The 21,422-nt window shown below is 42.6% G+C and overlaps 1 protein-coding gene and 1 long non-coding RNA gene across 3 annotated transcripts; one reads left to right on the top strand and one right to left on the bottom strand.

Moving 5' to 3' along the window:
• Nucleotides 1-255: 255 nt before the first annotated feature.
• LOC139226667 (uncharacterized) lies at nt 256-3,575 on the bottom strand. The gene is made up of 3 exons (XR_011587302.1): nt 2,065-3,575; nt 1,353-1,512; nt 256-1,008 (listed from the first exon to the last, which is right to left on the bottom strand). It is a non-coding gene; the product is annotated as an uncharacterized lncRNA (long non-coding RNA).
• Nucleotides 3,342-21,037, top strand: tvp23b (trans-golgi network vesicle protein 23 homolog B (S. cerevisiae)). Of its 2 annotated transcripts, none has more exons than XM_070857576.1 (7): nt 3,342-3,586; nt 3,738-3,820; nt 6,171-6,315; nt 11,314-11,403; nt 12,503-12,634; nt 12,997-13,125; nt 19,370-21,037. In XM_070857576.1, exons 1-7 carry the CDS (start codon nt 3,569-3,571, stop codon nt 19,400-19,402), a joined length of 630 nt encoding a protein of 209 aa, XP_070713677.1. In that variant the 5' UTR covers nt 3,342-3,568; the 3' UTR covers nt 19,403-21,037. The 2 variants fall into 2 exon arrangements, with proteins under 2 accessions (XP_070713677.1, XP_070713678.1); XM_070857577.1 differs by having other exon boundaries at nt 3,343-3,580.
• The last annotated feature ends 385 nt before the right edge of the window (nt 21,038-21,422 follow it).

Here is a 21,422-nt window from a genome sequence, read left to right as displayed (position 1 = left end):
TAAATGAACACTTTGCGTGAACTAACATTGGTGACAGTTACAGTGAGTTGCGTTATGTTTCATCCTTGCCTGGCCTGGCCATTGTTTTTCAAGAATTCTATTCATGTTATACCGTACGTTATTAGAAGACATTGCATGACAATTGTAAAATTTCACATACATTTTAATTTGAAAAAATTATACAATTTTGTAAATTAATAACACCCTCCCAACCCCCCCCCAAACAATAACATTCAACAAACACCCTCCCCAACATTCAACACATTTTTAATAATAACAATAACAATCCCCCCTCTTACCTGCGGCCACACTTCCCTCCACCGCACCCCCCGCCCTAGACCACCGTTTTGAACCCACAGTATGCGCGCCTGCACGACTTGCAGAAGACGACCTCAAGGCATGCTGCTGGGGGGGCGGGGGTGGGGGGGAGTGACGGTGGCAGGATCCTCTTTTGGGGGGTGGGGAGGGGGAAGGGGTGGAGGAAATGACTTCTGAGCCAGAAGGAAGTTCTTCCTTCTGACTCGCATCTGTGCTGGCGTTTGGTAGGACCGCACCTTGGAGTGCAGTGCCGCCTCCTGGATGGCATTGATGGCAGTGGTCTGCTGGCTCATTCCCACAACCATGCGCTCGATACCCTCTGATATGCGAGCGGACATTGTGGCAATGTTCTCGTTCATCACTGTCAACGCCTGGAGGAGCTCTCGACTCAGGTCGATGCTCTCCCTGCACAGTGCAGTCATGTCCTCCATAGGATCTGCCCGTCGCAGCGCGTGCCAACCTTGCTGACTCAACCTCCGTGGGGACGCATTGGGGTCGCCTGCTGCAAGCCACTTGGGCCTGCTACTTCTTCCATCGAAGTCGAAGCCAACGATGTGGTCGCAGGTACAACAGGTGACGCGATGCAAGGGGCATCCTCCTTGGTCTCCATCTCCTCACCACTCGTGGTGATAATCACCGGTAAGGGAATAGGGACAGGTGCGGCCTCCTTTTGCGCCTGCGGAGTTGGACCTGCAAAACACAACTGAACTTATTAGAACAGAAGGGTACACATTCTTACGCTGCGCTGGCATACGTAGGAGGAGTAACAGTACTGCAATAATTGGGAACCGAGACACGTTACGTATTATTACATCATATGGTAATACATCTATGTGGAATTCAGCCATGATCTTATGATGGCGGAGCCGGCTCGAAGGGCCAGATGGCCTACTCCTGCTCCTATTTCTTATGTTCTTATGTTGTTAACCTGAGAGTAGTTACAGAAGCTGCATGCATAACATGACATCATTCAAATATTATAATGAAATGCCATTACATTACTTTGAATTATCACTGCTTTACACATTACTCACATGACGCAAGGGAGGGATCTGCACCAACACGGGTGGTGGCCGAGCGACTATGGGTGCCCACAAGCGCTGTTGCCCATTCCTCGAGGTCTGTTAGGATGGTCAGCTGGGCAGGGCCTCCTCCTGTGCACCTGCGCTGAGCCCGATTCTTAGATATCTTCCTCTGCAAACGTGACAAGAGCATGGCATAAGCTAATTGATTAGGTACTATCATGGAAAGACAACAGTTTCCAACGATATATGCTAATAGGGTTTGTATCCACAATTGATGTGTGGTTATAACAAAGAACGTGTTTAGGATCTAATACTTGACACAAACATCTCGACTACAATCTCCATTGAAGGGCCCCCAGGGGGAGAATCAGGACAGCTGGTGAGCTCGGTCATGACAGGAGCTAATGTCCCAAAGTGTCCCAGGGCAGACAATGAGCCAGGGCAGCTCTCCCCCGGTCCAGGCTGTGTCACTGTGTAAGTGACAGCAGCCGGAGAGACTGAAAGAGTCTGGGTAAAGGTGACCGGACCCCTCAGTGCTCAGTCGTGCCCCATCCACCAACTCAAAAGGAGACGGTGCCAAAATTAGACTTAAAGGGCGCAGGTTCAGAATCCTGTCCAAATCTTAGCAGGGAATCTACGCAAGAATACCCAGCTTAATTTCAATCCGTCAGATTTACATATTCAGTGGATCTTTACAATTTAAAATCTAATTAATACTTACTCTTGCCGAAGCAACCAAGCTGTTCCACCTCTTGTGACACTGGTCCAATCTCCTCGGCTCGTGGGACACTGAGGACACCACATCCACAATCTCGCCCCAAATTTTTCGATATGTCCGGGGCGGAGGTTTCCCACGCCCACCTTGGGTTAATTAGCCCCACCTCAAGTGCACATCCTAGACGAGGGCCTCTTTGGAGAAGGGTTTTTCCCCTTCTCCACCCACTTCACATCCTGGCCACAATCCATCGACTCTTCCAGGTTGGACATTGATGATTATTTTGTCTCTATATCCCTTCAATCTCTCCTCCCTCTCCCTTTGCCTTCTGCGCATGCCTGTATGACCTTCTTCTTTGCAAAAATAACGCATGCGCAGAAAGGATGTTGCTAGGGATGCCTTGCCTTCCACATCGCTGGGGCCCATTTCGCATTGATAAGGCCCAATCCACATCACATAGCTATCGCCGGAGAAAAATTGCCAAAAGTTGCAATCCGAAAAATGGGCGATCTTGAGAGCTGAAACATCGTTAAGACTGGAACATCGCCCATTTTTTGGGCCCTAGCGATCTAAGTGGAAAGTCAAGCCCCATACCTTCGCCAGTTCTGCAAATTAATGATGCAGTGGTGTAACGGCATTGTTAATATCACAGTAAATATTCTCCTACTGTGCTGTGGGAACAGATAGCCCTCGAATGCCTCAGTTAAATTATCGTTTTGCGCCTGCGATCTAGGTAGGCGAATGGAAGCAAATTGAGGCATCACAATTAAATCCGATCCCTTCCACATCTACCTCCACCATGCCTCTGCAATAAGTGGGTATTAATCAGGGACAGGAACCTAGATAATTGTTCCCCGCTGTAGCCCGGGGGCATTGAAACCAATTGTTGCACATAAGCTTTGTTTCCACAGCAAGTTTTGTCCGATTACACCTTTGGGATGCACCTTGGGGCAATTTATTTTCCCTTAAGGCATACTATCTGAAGGCAGGTTGTTGTATTTGAAGAGCAAGAGATCTCTGAAAGTCCTCCCTCAAGCCAGCACTGCCAAAAATAACACACAGATGAACTAGTCATACAGCTCATTATGGGGGTCCTTGCTGTGTGCAGTGCCGCCGCCGCCGCCGCTTTTGCCTACATGCAGTGACTGTGGAAACACTGTGGGAGCTGTGCTGAGCAGCTCTATCCCAGTCCCTGCACGCACCCGACCTCAGCCGCTGTGCTTGCAACCCTTGGCACGTGGACCTCAGCATTCCAAATCGGAACGCGGCGCGGGCTAGAATTCCGAGCGTGCGCGCGCGCCCCCTCGCCCTCGCACACACAATTCCAGGGGAGGGGGCGGCCTCTCCCATCTCACCCACTCCGGGGAGGGGAGACCGACACCCCCCGCTGATATCTGAGAGTCCGCCGCGGCGGGTCGGGGGAGGAGGCGCGCGCCGGGCCAGCTGCGGGTCCTGAGCGGTAAACAAGCGGCACGTGGTGAGGAAGCGCTGTCAATGGCGGAGCGCAGTGATGATGCGGCAGGTGAGGGTGAGGAGGGTGAAAGGACAGGGACCCGGGCCGCGGGGAGGCGCGATCGCTCACTGACTGACACACACACCCGCAGGCCCCACTCCCCACTCCCCTCCCCCCCCCCTCCCCTCGGGTCTCCCTCTCTCACCTCCGGCTTCTCTGTTTGCAGGAGTCGAGCGATGAGGCGGAAGACGTGTCGCTTTTTGATGCTGAAGACGAAGGGGAGCGAAGGCCCAAGAGAAGGAGGATCCGGTAATGGAGGGGCCCGGACTGCCGATCGGCGGCGAGTCAGTGAGCCGGGGATCAGGGAGCGCTGGGTGGCCTCGTCTTTTTTTTGCGGGGGGGGAAGAGAAAGACTTGTCTTTTTTTTGGGGGTGGAAGTTGTCTTTTTTTGGGGAGGGTGGAGAGTTGTGTCTCGCGGTTAGCGGCGGGGAAGAGTTGTGTCCAGCGGGGGAGAGACTTGTCTTTTTTTGGTGGGGTGGAGAGTTGTGTCCCGTGACGGGGGTGAGAGAGTTGTCTTTTTTGGGGGGAGTTGTTGGCGGGGGAGAGAATTGTCTCTTGCGGGGTGGGGGGTGAGATGTCTCTTTGGTGACGGGGTGGCGGGGAGGAATTAGTTCTAGGGGGAAGTTAAGCTATAGGGGTAAGGGGTCAAAGCCAAAAGAGCCTGATATTCTTGAAAGGTGTATCCAGGTTTTAAAAATGTTAACAAAACATAAACTGTCAGTCTGCGCGTTTAAAGTGGATGATCCTCTTAAGTGATGTGCAAGGGGGTGAAGACTGCAATTCAATTGGGGCATTTGGATCTCTGGGACTGCGCCCGCCTCTGTCTGCTTGATCAGGATGTCATTGTGATCGGTCTGTGCAGGCTTTATTTTTAGTCTTGCAGTATAATTCGTTAAAAATATAGCAAATGTCACAATTGGTCTGAAAGAGGACTGATCAAGCCAGTGAGAAGTAGATTCAAGACTGAAAGTTTCTTTTAGTTTACATCAGCCCAGCCCTCAGGTCCGATATCTTATTAGGAAATCTTAATGCTTGACCTGCCCAGTAGCAATAAATCAACTGCTTCCTGCTGCATTGTGTGATCAATGCAAGAAGCAGGTTGCCAAGTCAACATCCTGAATAGAAAAAACAAATATTGTTAGGTTCATTATCTACATAAGAAATTTATAAATTTTCTTGGAAATGCAACAGAAAATAGGACTGATTATTAGTAATTGACCTTGGGTTGTGCACAGATTTGCTTGGAGTGAGCTATTTTATTGGAGTACATTGCTACTGAATCTTTCACTTTTTATTTAGATTTTAAAAACATTTATATAGGTTGGTTAATTCTTAGTTCATTAATGTTTTAGTTAATGTGCTGGATATGTGATGTCACAATCATTACCATCTATTGGTACATGAGCACATGTACTCCAGAAAAGTCTTTATTTTCTTTTGTCTTTATGTTGCCCTCTCTCTTACCTAATTGAGTCAATAAAGTTTGTCTGTCAATTTTTTTTTCAGTTTAAAACTTTGGCTCTTATTAGATTGGCTTGGGTGATCATAAATTGGAAATTTTGCACGTGAAAAATTGTATGAAATTTTGACTCCACATCAAAATGTGCTTCTTGAATAAATATTTAAACAAAGTTTTATCCCTACACTTTTACATTTTCAGGAGATTACTTTGTAAGGGAGATTCTGTGAACTGGTGCTCTCACGGGGAGCGGGTATGGAGCCGGTGATTTTTCCGTCTATTAATTTTAATGAGATGTGCTCCAGCAAGCAATTGTTCCCGCTAATAGCACTGGATCATGAAATCACCCCAATATCTAATTTTCAGATTTGGCATGCAGGGATTTGGGGTTACTTTTGTTAGTCAATGCATTTGGGTGCATTTACACTACAGCTGTAGTGAGTTCACATTGATAACTGTAGTTACAATGTAAATGTGGCCTGAATCGCGTGACGGGACCCAACCTGACACCACAATGAAGCAGAGTGAGCTTCCTTGGAGGAAGGAACCTGACTCCACTTGCTGTTGAGTTGATTCAAGCCTTAGTTTAACATTCCAAGTTTAACATTGGTTTTGGCTTTGTAGTGATGCTAAACTTTGAGTGTGAATGCACCCGAAAGTGGCTACTATTGTAATCCTAAACAACCAATACAGTGAAACTCTTTTTAGTACATAATATCATCTTAAAACAAATTAACCTCCTAATACATGGTTTTAAATATCCTGCTGTTCTTGCAGTTGGGTATACGGGGGAAAATACCAGGGGAATAAACTATATACCGGGGAAACTTTTAAATAAACCTACTGTGGTAAAACATGAAATGATTCTTGCATGTGTTACAATAGATTACATAAAGCTGTAGAAGCAATCTAAATGAAGCCTTTTTACTTGGCACACCGTTTAGGCCTTCGGAGATTAAGTGACACTGTTTTGCAATATGTGCAACAGATACTGTAACATATAATAATGATATTGACTAGAGGTGTTTCCAGGAAACCTGCTGTGATTTTCCTCACAAGATGCTATTTCGCTGTAGTTGTGGTAATGTACTGTTAGAAATCGGCAGTAGGTTTACTGAAAAATATTTTCTTTTTTTCAAGGCATCCAGTGGCATGCTTCTTCCATCTCTTTTTCCGAATCAGTGCAATCGTTGTCTACCTTCTGTGCGAGTTCCTGAGCAGTAGCTTTATTGCCTGCTTTGTGACGATAATTTTGCTCCTATCATGTGACTTCTGGACTGTAAAAGTAAGTAATCTTTGGAACACCTAATTTAACTGTTCAGTAGTGGGAAATTTTCTGGGCCATCTGTCTGAGGCTGAACCACACTGTTCACAACCTTGGTGTCATATACGACCCTGAAATGAGCTTCCGACCACATATCCACGGCATGACTAAGACTGCCTATTTCCACCTCCGTAACATCGCCTGTCTCTGCCCTTGCGTTAGCTCATCCGTTGCTGAAACCCTCATCCATGCCGTTGTTACCTTTAGACTTGACTATTTCAATGTGCTCCTGGCTGGCCTCCGACGTTCGACCCTACGTAAACTTGAGATCATTCAAAACTCGGCTGCCTGTGTCCTAACTCACACCAAGTCCCGTTCCCCCATCATCCCTGTGTTCACTGACCTACATTGGCTCCCGGTTAAGCAACACCTTGATTTTAAAATTCTCATCCTTGTTTTCAAATCCTTCCATGGCCTCGCGCCCCTCCCTATCTCTGTAATCTCCTCCAGCCTCACAACCCCCTGAGATATCTGCTCCTCTTCTGTCCTCTTGAGCATCTCTGATTATAATCGCTGAACCATTGGTGGTCATGCCTTCTGTTGCCTAGGCCCAAAGCTCTGGAATTCCCTCCGTCCACCTCTTTACCTCTCTTCCTTCAAGACGCTCTTTAAAATCTACCTCTTTGACCAATCTTTTGATCATCTGGCCTAATTTCTCCTTACGTGGCTTGGTTTCAAAATTTTTGAATTATAATATTCCTGTGAAGTGCCTTAGGACGTTTTTGCTATGTTAAAGGCGTTCTAGAAGTTCAAGTGACTTGGACAAGAGTGGATTCATTAAGGAAAGCCAGCACAAATTTGTTGAAGGTAATTTGTGTTTAACTAACTTGATTTGAGTTTTTTGATGAGGTAACAGAGAGGGTTGATGATGTAAAAGAGAGGGTTGATGTGGTGTACATGGACTTCCAAAAGGTGTTTGATAAAGTGCCACATAATAGGCTTGCCAGCAAAGTTGAAGCCCCTGGAATAAAAGGGACAATGGGAGCATGGATATAAAATTGACTAAGTGACAGAAAACAGAGAGTAGTGGTGAACAGTTGTTTGTTGGATTGGAGGAAGGTACACATGGGATTCCCCAGATGTCGATACTAGGACCTCTGCTTTCTTGATATATAGTAATGACTTGGACTTGGGTGTGCAGGCCACATTTCAAAATTTGCAGATGACATAAAACTTGGAAATATAATGAACAGTGAGGAGGCTAGTGATCAACTTCAAGAGGACATAAACAGGCTGGTGGAATGGGCGGAGACGTGGCAGATGAAATTTAACGCAGAAAAGTGCGAAGTGATACATTTTGGTAGGAAGAACAAGGCAATATAAACTAAAGGGCAGAGAGACCTGGGGGTTATTTGTGCACAAATTGTTGAAGGTGGCAGGGCAGGCTGAGGAAGCAGTTAAAAAAGTATACAGGATCTTGGGCTTCATAAATAGAGGCATAGAATACAAAAGCAAGGCAGTTTCTAAAACGCTGGTTTGGCTTCAACTGGAGTATTTCGGAAGGATGTGAAGACCTTGGAGAGGGTGCAGGAAAGATTGAGAGGAGATTTGATAGAGGTGTTGAAAATCATGAGGGGTCTAGACAGAGTAGATAGAGAGAAACCGTTCCCATTGGCGGAAGGGTCGAGAACCAGAGGACACAGATTTAAGGTGATTGGCAGAAGAACCAAAGGGGACATGAGGAAAAACTTTTTTATGCAGATGGTGGTTACAATCTGGAATGCACTGCCTGAAAGGGCAATCGTGGCTTTCAAAAGGGAATTGGATAAGTACCTGAAGGGAAAAAAATTGCAGGGTTACGGGGATAGGGCAGGGAGTAGGACTTGCTGAAGTGCTCTCGCAGAGCTGGCATGGGCTAAACGGGCTGAATTGCCTCCTGTGCTGTAACCATTCTATGATTCTATGACTTGCAGCTTGAGACTGCCCAAGCTTATTTAGTGTTGGGCCCTTGCACTTGGCAGAGAGAGGAAACCTATCCCATCTGGGTTAGGTTAAAACCCCGATACCAGAACTACAACCCATTACTCTACTTTTTCCTCTATCCAAATCACTTCTAAAATGAGATAAATTTAATAATTGGTTGGCAAACAGTTTGCCTCCTGGTGTTGACATTCAGTCCAGTGGGACATTGGCCCAGAAATTGTTGGAGCGGCGAATCTCACGACGTACAGTGTGCATTGGATTTTTTACCTTGCCCTTCAGAGCCACAGTTTGCACCACAAACTGCTGGAAATGCAAATTGATAACAACGCAGTGAGGTCAACGGGGCATCTGGGCCCACATGATCATTGGGTCTCATGGTCTATCTTCTGAACAATGAAATATAAGGATAGAGAATGAAACAGCGAACGACTGGGAGAAGGAAAAGATGAATTAACGTTAAATTAGATACATAAAGAGAAATAAAACAAAGGAAAGATTGGATTAAAAGAGAAAAAAAAAGCGACAGAAAAACTTAAGAATTAAAAAAGCATTTAAAATAATAAAAACTTATGGGAACAATTTACTACATGTATGAGTGAGACTCCACAGTTTCCATTGTTCTTTTTCTGGTCCTTCAAGGACCATAAATCCTGTCGTTAACAGGGCCTTAAATCTTGAAATACCGGTCCGGCTGCAGTGAGATTCCTTCCTTTTTTTTTGCGCAAATCCAGCAATTTCTTGAAACCCATGGGGAGGTTGATAGCGAGATCCTGATTTTCTGAGGCGGATGCAAATTACATAGAATGTACACAGTACAGAAACAGGCCATTCAGCCCAACCTGTCCATGCCGACATTTATGCTCCACTCGAGCTGCTTCTCATCTTTTCTTATCTAACTCTATCGACAAAGCCTTTATCCCTCATGCTTATCTCGTTTCCCCTTAAATGCATCTATAATATTTGCCTCAACTTCTCCCTGTGATAGTAAATTCCACATTCTTGCCACTGGGTAAATAAGTTTTTTCTGAATTTCCTATTTGATTTCTTAGTGACTATCTTATATTGATGGCCTCTAGTTTTGCACTTCCCCACAAGTAGAGACATTTACTTTATGTCTACTCTATTGAAACCTTTCATCATTTTAAAAACCTCTATTAGGTCACACCTCCACCTTTCAAGAGAAAAAATATCCAGCCTGTTCATCCTTTCCTGATCGGTATAACCTCGCAGCAATTGGCCAGCAGTTGGTGGTATTTTGCAACTCATGACCTATCTTTTCCTCGCCACAAAGTGCTGTTTTGTTGACGTACTAATAATGACCGTGAACGCGCCATTATTTTTCCAGCAGTATCCGGACCATTGAGTACTCGTGATGTACTTTGCAGTGCTCAGCAAAATCCCAGCCAGTATGAAGAATGCTCTCAATTATGTACCCAGTCAAATGGATTCATGTTGATGAGCGCAACTTTAGCAGGTTACATAGGTGACAAGATTGTTGAAGTTTGTTTTTTCTCATAAGTTGGACAATATATAGCAAATGGTGCTTTAGCGATGCAGTTATAATGTTGCTGTAGGAAACAGATCGTTCAGAAGTGACCATTTTGCTTTAAGTTGGCTGCTGCCCAGTATAAATGAGGAATGCATTAAAAGCATGCCTTTTTGAATCTAGTTTAAATATTGTCCTATTTTCTGTGGATTAGTGGTCCATTTTTAAAAGCCTGAAATTTCTACTGCCTTTGTATATCTATTTGTACAACATCTACATTTGTTTAACATCAAGTTCTAAAAGTCATATCTTGGGTCACTTCTTTATATGAAGACCAATGTCTGTAATCTTTTTAATTTTTTTTAGTAATTATAGGTAATTGTAAAGTTTTTAATTAAAATGTGAATTTTAGATGCAAAAGATGTGCATAATTGTTATGGTGCTTGGTATTGAGGAAACAATATTTGCATCGGAATGAGTTTTTTGTGATCTAAGTTCTCAGCCATACAAGCTGGGTAATCTATTGATTACATAAGCTAGAGAGTACCCTTCCCAACATTTTAAATAAACCTTTTTGGCCTTTGAGAATTTTGTGCCCAAATACATACCCTACAAGTCACTATCACTGAAATTAATAACTACAGACATTCTCCAATTGATAACCACATTAAAAGAATTTGTGAAGTATCCTAATTTTCATAACTGAACTTCATAAATTTTAGGCAGATCCATCATCTGTTGGGCTAGCTAAAACCCTTCTCTTCTGCCTTTTTTCTCTTCCCCCCCACCCCCATCCCTGTCCTCTCTTTCAATACCTTTTTTAAAAGGCAGTGACTGCTGCCACGAAGTTGAAGTAGCTGCGCATTTGCAGTTTGTGGGTTTTTTTGGTTCACGTTTGAGTATAATAAAAGCAAATTTGGGGAAGGACAGCACCAAAGGGGTTCATTTTTTTTTTTGACTGTTCAAAAAAAAAAAGTGGTTTGGGTTTCACTCCGTAAACGTCTTTCACCTCTTGCTAGAGATTTAGTACCTCGTAAACAGTGAATATACATTAATGGCTTGGATTTGGGTGTACATTAACAAAACAGATTATCTGGTCATTATCACATTGCTGTTTGCGAGAGTTTGCTGTGCGCAAGTTGGCTGCCGCGTTTCTCACATTACAACAGTGACTACACTCAAATACTTCATTGGCTGTAAAGCGCTTTGAGACATCCGGTGGTTGTGAAAGGCGCTATATAAATCCAAGTCTTTCTTTATCAGTGTTGCATTTTAATGCAAATGTTCAAATTCCATACAATTTTTATTAAATGAGTGTGTCGCAGTTGTAATTGTTACTTATTATTTGTAGTTGACACTTTATATTTACACAAGAGCCTAAACATTGCTACTGCATATTTGAATCGATGACATGTTTTAGATCATTCACCTAGAAATTGAATATTCGTGCCAGGATGTATATTGTTTGTATTCCTATGCTTGTACAGCATAAATTAATGTAACAAACTTGACCCTCCAATTATCCTGCACTGTTTCTATCTCTGGTCCAGAATGTCACTGGGAGGCTACTGGTAGGGTTACGTTGGTGGAACCAGGTTGATGATGATGGAAAGAGCCACTGGGTCTTCGAGGCCAAGAAGGTATTCTTGACCAAAAATTTGTTCCTTTGTTTAGATGAGTCCGAAACAAACTTGTGTGTGATGATTTGTAAACCACAGTGGGTATTTTGGTGTTCATGTGCCTTGAGATTTGGGCAGCATGGATGCTGCTTTATAGGTGGTCTGACTATGATCCCTTCTTGCAGAGTCTGGTTTACTAACAGGACAGGGGCACTGCTGTGATATAAACCTGTCCTGCTTTGTTAAAGCGAACAACTTATACAAAAAAAAAGGTGCTTCCACAGTACTATTCAAAGTCAAAATAAATTAATACTGCGTACAGTATTGATCTTATTTAAGGAGGGATATAATTGCATTGGAGGCAGTTTAGAGAAGGTTCACGAGATTGATTTCTGAATTGAAGGGATTGTCGTATGAAAAAAGGTGGAGCAGGTTGGGCCTATACTGGAGTTTAGAAGACTGAGGGGTGATCTTATTGAAACATATAAGATTCTGAGGGGGCTTGAAAGGGTAGATGCAGAGAGGATGTTTCCTCTCATGGGGGAATCTGGAAATAGGGGGCATAGTCTCAGAATAAGGGCTCGCCCATTTAAAACGGAAATGAGGAAGAATTTTTTCTTTCAGGGTTGTGAATCTTTGAATGTCTCTACCCCAGAGAGCTGTGGAGGCTGGGTCATTGAATATATTTAAGGTGGAGATAGATTTTTGAAGGATAAGGGAGTCAAGGGTTATGGGAAGAGGGCAGGGAAGTGGAGTTGAGGCCAAGATCAGATTAGCCATGATCTTATTGAATGGCGGAGCTGGCTCGAGGGGCTAGATGGCCGACTCCTGCTCCTATTTCTTATGTTGTAATAGTGAAGAAAACTGTTTAACCTGAATAAACAGAGCACTGTATGGTTAAAAAAACACATATTGTAAGTAGTAATTGAAAGGCTAAAATGTTTAAACTAATTACAAACATTTATTGATATTCAGTTGAAAGCAGAGAACCTGTTAAATCAAGCCGGATAAATGTATATCCCAGACAATAGTTGCATTGAATTATGTTCTGAGGGAGAGAGTAAAACATTCAGTTATTCTGTTCTAATTAAAAATGTTTTTTTCTGTATGATCTCCATAGCCTTCAAGTAAAGGGAAGAGAGGCTCCTCTGAAGCTGAATCCAAAATCTTCTGGTTAGGATTAATCATCTGTCCCATTATGTGGGTCATTTTTGTTTTCAGCACTTTCTTTTCCTTTAAACTGAAATGGTTGGTAAGTTCTTGACCCGCTGCACAGCGGTGATTCTGTGGTTTCGATTTTTCGTACAAATTTGTGCTGATAATTTTTTAATAGAGTTGCATAAATGCAAATAGTTTTCTACATTTTGGGCGATTACAATATAAACACAGATTGTTGTACTTCTGGCAGTCGAAATGTTCTTTAAAAAAATTCATGCCACTCTTTGAAATAAATTTTAAATGGTTGTGTGGGGGTGCGGAGGGGGGAGGAGAGGGCAGTAACAGATGTTATTCCCCACACAGTTTTGCAGAATCAGTGGTATGAGGTGGGGATTGTTTCATGTCCTAGGGATATTCTTTTCAAGTGTTCTTACAGTTTTCTTTCCTTTGGAACAGGCTGTGGTGATTATGGGTGTTACGCTTCAAGGGTCTAATCTGTATGGTTACATAAAGTGTAAAATAGGAAGTGGAAAAAATCTAACTAACATGGCTACCTCCTATCTGGGCCGGCAGTTTTTCAAGACGGTGAGTTAAATCTGATACTTTTGTTACTTCACTACATTGTAGTGCTTCCCAAGTTTGGGAAGTTTACTGTACTTATTACACATTTTTAACCCGTGAAACAATGTATACTTTTTTTATAACTTTGTGAAATTAAGCTCGAGAGTATTGTATAACACAAGTGGCATAATATCACTTTAGTTTGAATCAGACAGTACAGTTGCAGGAGCCTGTTGTTCACTTGACAGATTTACCTTCATTTTACTGAGCAGTACTTTTTGTCTTGAGTTCAGAATAAACATTTCCTTCATCTTGTTGGGGTGGGTGGGGGGGCGGCGGTTAATGACTGAAAAACTCTTCCAAGTTTTGGTGGCTTGTAATGCACTCCAATTGATTTGGTATCCTAGATATATGATTGCACATAGAATACCCTATCAATGATATCAGAATCAGCATTCACCCTGCCAGAATCTGGATCACACTGAGCCACAGTCAGCACAAAAACTCACCAAAAGCAGAATAATTTTTAGGATCAGAAAAAGGCCAAAGAAAGTCTCTCCCTATTTGAAGGTGGCCTTGCGGACTTGCCTTTTCATTTCCCTCAATCCTTTCTCTCTGCAAAAACCCATCTAGTTGTCTCTTGAACCTATTAATACTTGTCTGCATCAATGGCCTTCCCAGGCAACTGGGAGTACCTTCACCACACTGACTGCAGCGGTTCAAGAAGGCAACTTGCCATCATCTCTTCAAGGGCAACTAGGGATGTGCAATAGATTCCAGACTTGCTAATGATGCCCATAATCCAAGAATGAGTTTTAAAAATTCCACAACTTAGTTGAAAGGTTCTGCATGAGTTAACGTACTGATTTTTAAATTAACTTTGAACTCTGACATTATCAACAGTTTGCCTGGAGAATCTCACTGTTACTGTGTAAAATTGAAACAGAATATATTAACAAACAAGGGGTGGTAACTTTGAAGCTGTAATCCAATTTCTGGATGTCTGTTTTCATTCAAGCTTTCCCTGGTGGTTTGATAACATTTACATCATTACCTTGCATTCATGCCCAGCTATCCATTGTTTTATAAGTACACTGATCCTTGCTGCAAAGGATTATCAAATTAACAAAAAGACTCCAGTACCTCTAATTCTGTGCAGTTTATCCAACATTATGAATTTGTTATTTTCAGAAGTTGCCAGTGCCTGCAGTGCTATTATCATGCAGTGCTGTGCAAAAGTTACAGTGAGAATTTATTGTCCAAAAAACTGCTGATCCCCCACATTGAAGCTGTTTAATATCTCAACCGAAACACTTTGAAGCCTTTTTGAGTTGTGACTGCCCTTTTGGACTTTTCACATTCCACATGTTTTTGTGACCATCCTCAACAGGGAACGAAAGGGAAATTTGAGGTCTTTACAAAATGGAAAACATTAAGTGTTTTCAGAATTATCAAAATCGTTTCCTGTTTTGTTTCCTTCGCGCCTGAAGGTGGTGATTGATGCTGGCTTCCGGCTCCACAGATGCTGGCAGCCCCTTCTCGTGTTACATAAGTGGCCAATCTTCATTTTCAATCCTCTACAGGCTGTGGGAGGCATCATAGCCAAGATGGATTGTGACTTATGTTTTGAGACTTCACTCCAGATGGTTGTCGCTTGCTCCCGACAAACCAGAGTTTTAATTTGGATGTGCAGTATCTGCCCAGTGGCATTGTCCAGGGGTTAAAGAGAAACTCTTGTTCTTCTAATAGCTTACTAGAATTGACACAGGACTTCTTGTGTTCCAGTCTTCGGTTTGTGGAAGAAGAAACACGATCAGACCACGGAACTCCCAATCGGTTTATTAAAAGCAAACTGTTGATGTAGATGCAAATCACGACAGCAGATTTCACTCGATTTCATAACTTTTAACGTTAAGATGCAATACTTCACCATCACGCTTAGTAATGCTAGACTTGGACCAGTGCCTGTGATAAAAGTTTGGTAAATAAGAATTCATTCAATAATACAGTGTCCAACCTCTAACAAGGACTGGCAGAAAACAGCCAAATATTTATTTCTGCTTGGACAAGAAACTTCAATCAACACTTACTCAAGGGGCACTCGGGGACCTCAGATAGGCAGGACAAGCTACTCGTGTTCGAAGTAGGCCGTTGAGGATGCCAAGCACTAACCAAAAGATGCAGTAACACCTATCTGGCTTTTGCATAGAAGAAAGGTGCCACTGTTAGCCCTGGCTGTTGGGAATAACAAAATGGATCTGAAACAGACTGAAATAATTGAATAAAATAATCCGAGGTAATTGCTTACAGAGTCACTGCCTTAACAAAAGGCAGACCAATCTCCTATAGTATATCCAGTTGCACCAACCAGATAGCCTAAGGCTGCAGTAAGCAGAATTAAAGCGACTACCAAAATCTCATCTGCATAAGTATTAAAAATGTAGCAGCTTAGAACTTCAGCTTGTTCTTTGCTTTGACGTCAGGTATGTTCACGTTCTGCATCTTCAGTAGAGGAACAACAAATTATTTTTGAACGATATGGGAGTGAACCATAGAAACATAGAAAATAGGTGCAGGAGTAGGCCATTCGGCCCTTCGAGCCTGCATCACCATTCAATAAGATCATGGCTGATCATTCACCTCAGTACCCTTTCCTGCTTTCTCTCCATACCCCTTGATCCCTTTAGCCATAAGGGCCATATCTAACTCCCCCTTGAATATATCCAATGAACTGGCATCAACAACTCTCTGCGGTAGGGAATTCCACAGGTTAACAACTCTCTGAGTGAAGAAGTTTCTCCTCATCTCAGTCCTAAATGGCTTACCCCTTATCCTTAGATTATGTCCCCTGGTTCTGGACTTCCCCAACATCGGGAACATTCTTTCTGCATCTAACCTGTCCCGTCCCGTCAGAATTTTATATGTTTCTATGAGGTCCCCTCTCATCCTTAACTCCAGTGAATACAGGCCCAGTCGATCCAGTCTCTCCTCATATGTCAGTCCTGCCATCCCAGGAATCAGTCTGGTGAACGTTCGCTGTACTTCCTCAATAGCAAGAACGTCCTTCCTCAGGTTCGGAGACCAAAACTGAACACAGTATTCCAAGTGAGACCTCACTAAGGCCCTGTACAACTGCAGTAAGACCTCCCTGCTCCTATACTCAAATACTCTAGCTATGAAGGCCAACATACCATTTGCCGCATTCACCGCCTGCTGTACCTGCATGCCAACTTTCAATGACAGATGTACCATGACACCCAGGTCTCATTGCACCTCCCCTTTTACTAATCTGTCGCCATTCAGATAATATTCTGCCTTCGTGTTTTTGCCACCAAAGTGGTAACCTCACATTTATCCACATTGTACTGCATCTGCCATGCGTTTGCCCACTCACCTAAACTGTCCAAGTCACCCCTGCAGCCTCTTAGTGTCCTCCTCACAGCTCACCCAGCTTAGTGTCATCTGAAAACTTGGAGATATTACATTCAATTCCTTCATATAAATCATTAATGTATATTGTAAATAGCTGGGGTCCCAGCACAGAGCCCTGTGGCACCCCACTAGTCACTGCCTGCCATTCTGAAAAGGACCCATTTATCCCGACTCTCTGCTTCCTGTCTGCCACGTCATTACCCCCAATACCATATGCTTTAATTTTGCACACTAATCTCTTGTGTGGGACCTTATCAAAAGCTGTTTGAAAGTCCAAATACACCACATCCACTGGTTCTCCCATGTCCACTCTACCAGTTACATCCTCAAGAAATTCTAGAAGATTTGTCAAGCAGGATTTCCCTTTCATAAATCCATGCTGACTTGGACCGATCCCGTCACTGCTTTCCAAATGCGCTGCTATTTCATCTTTAATAATTGATTCCAACATTTTATGGGGAGCGGGCTGCGAAGTGGAGCTGAGCCCAAGATCAGACCAGCCATGATCTTATTAAATGGTGGAGCAGGCTCGAGGGGTCAAATGGCCTACTCCTGCTCCTATTTCTTATGTTCTGACCCAATTCTCAACTTCAGCTGGGGGTGTTCCTGGGCTATCTTGGAGATGCCATGAAATGTGCAGCCCAGCAATATCAATGCCTGAAAAAAATGGGTGTGGTACCATTCTGGGCTGCAAGTGGGTCCCACTAGGAGGAATTCAAACAAAAATCAGAGAGATGGATTTATGTTTGATTTAGGGGCCTACAGTGAGGGGCCATTGCTCCAGGTGGTTCTAGCCAGAGACCTTTGGCCAGGCTCGCCTGTTGCCCCGCCGCTCCAAAATCCTGCCATTTATGCTGAGTGAATGCCACTGACGGTGCATGTGCCCATCCCCAGTAAGTTAATAATCCTATTCCTGGGATTTGAGACGGGATCATGATGGGGCCACCACGGTGGGTGGAAGTTCCGCCCTGCTGTACATCCAGAACTTTTACCTTGGAAGCTTGCTGGGATTTGAATAGTACATATCTCGTAACTATCACAGTGGCTGCATCTGACATCCATGCGTATAAACTCCCAGCACAGCTTACTGGATTCTCATCAGGAGTGGAAACACTACCTGATTTTTTTTTTCCCTGGCCCACCCCAGTTTTGAGGTGGTTAATTAAAGCATTTCCAATGCTGAGATCACCGAACTCAATGCAGTCCAGAGACTGAACCGTGGCTGCCCTGGTCTCCATGGCTCAGCATCACATCACGCAATGCTTTTTACAAACTGAACCTTAAGGCAAGGACCAAATTCATTTGTGTATGCCAAAATCATGTTCAAGAGTTGGAGGATCACCATAGTTCTTCAAGCTGATGACTTTTCCACTGATATAAACTTGCACATTGTTTTAATATGGTTTTCCTTTCCCAACTCCTGAATCAAGACCTTGACATTGACCGAAAGAGGTCAAATTAAAATGTGCCATACGGACTGCATTCAAAACCACTACAGTATTGATTACAAACTAGGAGATCAAGGTTTCAAACGATAATTTATGGGGAGTATATTTAGATTCATTTCAGCAACAGCAGTCCATTAATCTCGGAGCTACAGTAAATGGGTTGTTCTCTGCACCTTAGGGAATGCACAAAGCCTGTTTAATCTACATAGACAAAAATTAAATTACCTTGACTGGATGCATTCATTAATTTTCTACAACAACAAGATAAATGATGTGTATCTTTTTTGTTAACTGAACCCCCTCCCAGAAAAGAAACACAAACTCTACAGCTATTCAAAATAATCTGGAGTGTGTGCACAGATATTCTAATTCTGGTCATGATACACCATTGATCTGTCATGGTGCAGTGATCTGTCAGCACTGGGGGATCAACATGAGTTCATGTGCAGCATCTGTAAAAAATGGCTCAGTTTAAAACCTTTCTGATTTGCGCTGTCTGGTTGAGGGAGTCTGACAATGAGTAACATGTGCATGACAGCAGCTGATAACCATGCTGATTGATTCAGTATTGACACCATGAGAGCATACAAAGTTTGACATTTTTTTCTTTTAAAAGCTGAAAACCTACCCCAAATGAATCTGAATAGTATGCATCTCTATACAAGGAGGTTAAACGTTTCTGTGTGGGTGTCTTCTTATTGTGATTTACAGCTCTGTGAATTCAACTAATAAATCCTGTTTAATAACCAGTATTGAGCTTCTGGCAAATGTATAATGAATAACTTGTGGCCTCTTCCTCTTTGTGGCTGCCTGCCTGGGATATCTTGTCATTTGTTGCTAACTGCCACATATTGTACATCCTTTTGCCTGCAGTTTTAGACGTTGAGCAGTAGCTTTGGCAATGTACAAAGGAGGCAAACGGGAGCCTGAAGTACACAGTGTCCTTGGTTCTTTTTTTGAGTGAAGAAGTAAGCTGCTAATTTATAATGCATACTGGGTACAGAATGCCCCAGCAAACATTCACGTTTTTTGCTAAACAGGAACAAACCGAACCGAGAACAAAAATCAAATGGACTTTTCTTCAACCAATTCATGCACACACATACAACATTGGCACCATATATTATGAATGTTAATGCACCAGAGAGTGAGTTCCAGGCTGGGGCCTAATCTGACATTTCAGATAATGGTTGCATACCATGTGAGCTTCATTGAAATAGTTTGATGATGTCATGGTCAAAGTGGCTGTAATGCTATTATCTAATGGTTGGTATGGTACTAAAAATACAGAGATGATTACATGGTGATAGATTGCTGCGCTTAGGAAAACCAACCAGAAGACTTGAGCAGCCTTGCTGATAGAATTCACCTCTTATTTATCGTTACAGGCAATGAAGAAAGAAGAGAACTCAGAATCTTAAAAGAAGGATGGCATTTTGGAAAATAAACTTGACGTGTCTTTTGTATTGTGAATTTTGGAACTCCTGTTGATGCTGAAGACTGGCAAATTTTCACATTTCTTCCCCATTAATATTAAAAGGGCCCATTTGGGGGGGAAAAAATTGGAAAAAATTCTAATTGTCTCACAATTAGTAGCTTTTCTTTCTTTCCATTAATTATGTATCGGAAGCTGTCGTATCTGTCTCAACTCAAACTGATTTAATTGTCTGTGATTGAGCTTGAAATGAACCTTTGAAGCAAAATTTAATTTTAGAATCATTCCAAATTGATAAACTGATGTAATTGTGTTTGTGTCTAGGGGAGGGGGAGATGTACAAGGGGAGGAGGCATCCTCATTTGTCCTGAGGTGGGAGGAGGAGGCAGTCAAGCTCCAGTATAAAACCATTATAATAAACATAAAAATGATGTTGGTGGGAGAATGAGGTCTAGAAATGGTATGTGCTTTCTAATAAAACACTAGTGTCGTGAGATCTTTGAAGCATTTGAGCTACTCTTTAAGGAGGAAATATGTGGCTGAGAAAAGAATATCTTTTATATGTGCACAAAACAGCAAGAGAAAAGCAGATGAGATTCAGCACTGGCCATTTTCAATTTATAAAGTATAGCAATAAATTCATGTTTAAATGCATGACAGATTGTACACTACAGTACAGTGGACAATTTTACTTTTGTACAGACTTGATGTTTGTGGAAAGATTAAAACAGAATTTGGAAAACTTTTGACTGGGGCTATTAAGATTCAGCTGGTGAATGAAACCTCTCGAATGATCATGGCAGTCGAGTCTCAGCCGAGATATAGCCTGCAACTAGTACCAAATGCTATTTGAAAGTAAGTCGTCATGAAGCATTTTGAGATGTTTCTGATGAGATGTGAGTCATTCGTGTTTTCATACCACACAGATGTTGCTGTTTGACTTGTCACTCCTGCATCACTGGAGCAGGGCACAACTGGATACATCAACAGTTGGCTTTTTAAATTTTTCATGTGTATGAAATAATTAAACTACAAATGAAAATCCACATCGTAATGAAGTTTGCAGCAGACTGCAAATATAGCTCCTAATATTCTTAGCCTAGGTGACGCAGCCATCCAGATGATACTGTAGAAACTTTATTGGATTGTGTTTTTAGACAGGAAATTTCTACGAATAATTGTATCTTGCAGTTAAGCACAGAAACTAAAATAACCCTATTTAAAAAATTTTTATACTTACTGCCGTAACATGAAGACAGAATAAAAGGAATATTTCTAAGGAATAGCAGGTTCATATTAGGTTCCATTACTTCTAAACTGCTGCTGATAAGCATATGCAATATCTATACTGTATTCAATTGAACAGTAACCAACAGAAACATTACACCTATGGACATGTAAAGGGGGGGACTGTACTGGGCCTTGTCTTAGCCAAAACCTTGAACTGAAGGAGGAATATAATGAAAACAAATGTACTTGATGAAGGCAGGAAGACGTGCATGTAGCAAGGCTGTGAGCAAAGGAATGCAAGCTTAAAAAATAATATATTTGCATGTGATTTGTGAAGTTAAATGCATTGGGATGCTCATCAATCAAAATAAAATTTAGCACAATTTTTTGACTTTCTGACCATGCGCCTATAATGTGAAGGTACAGGTATGAGTAATTTGCACCTTTGAAAGACACTTGATGTTCAGGTGTTATAGATGCAAGACCCTTTGCAGCAGTCTGATAATGAAATAGTTTGCTTACACCAATGAGCAAAGCCCACCTACAGCAAATAGTACAGGAATGATGAACATTCTGACAAAATATCCGGTAACACTAATTTGAGTCAGAAAATAAGGCGTGCCCATTTTTGGCACTTGGGAAGCTGAGCGATCAGTCCCTTCACCTGGATATTGAGCCTCGGGCCTCGGTTCCACCGAGCTGCAGACGGTGGTAGGGTTGCCGCTTTGGGCAAGGGTCTCCTGAAATTGAAAATTTGTCTCCTGAGTGCTGCAGCT

The sequence above is a fragment of the Pristiophorus japonicus genome, chromosome 16 (genome assembly GCF_044704955.1).
Source record: "Pristiophorus japonicus isolate sPriJap1 chromosome 16, sPriJap1.hap1, whole genome shotgun sequence".
NCBI lineage: Eukaryota > Metazoa > Chordata > Chondrichthyes > Pristiophoridae > Pristiophorus > Pristiophorus japonicus.
This window is presented reverse-complemented; position numbering and strand designations above follow the sequence as displayed.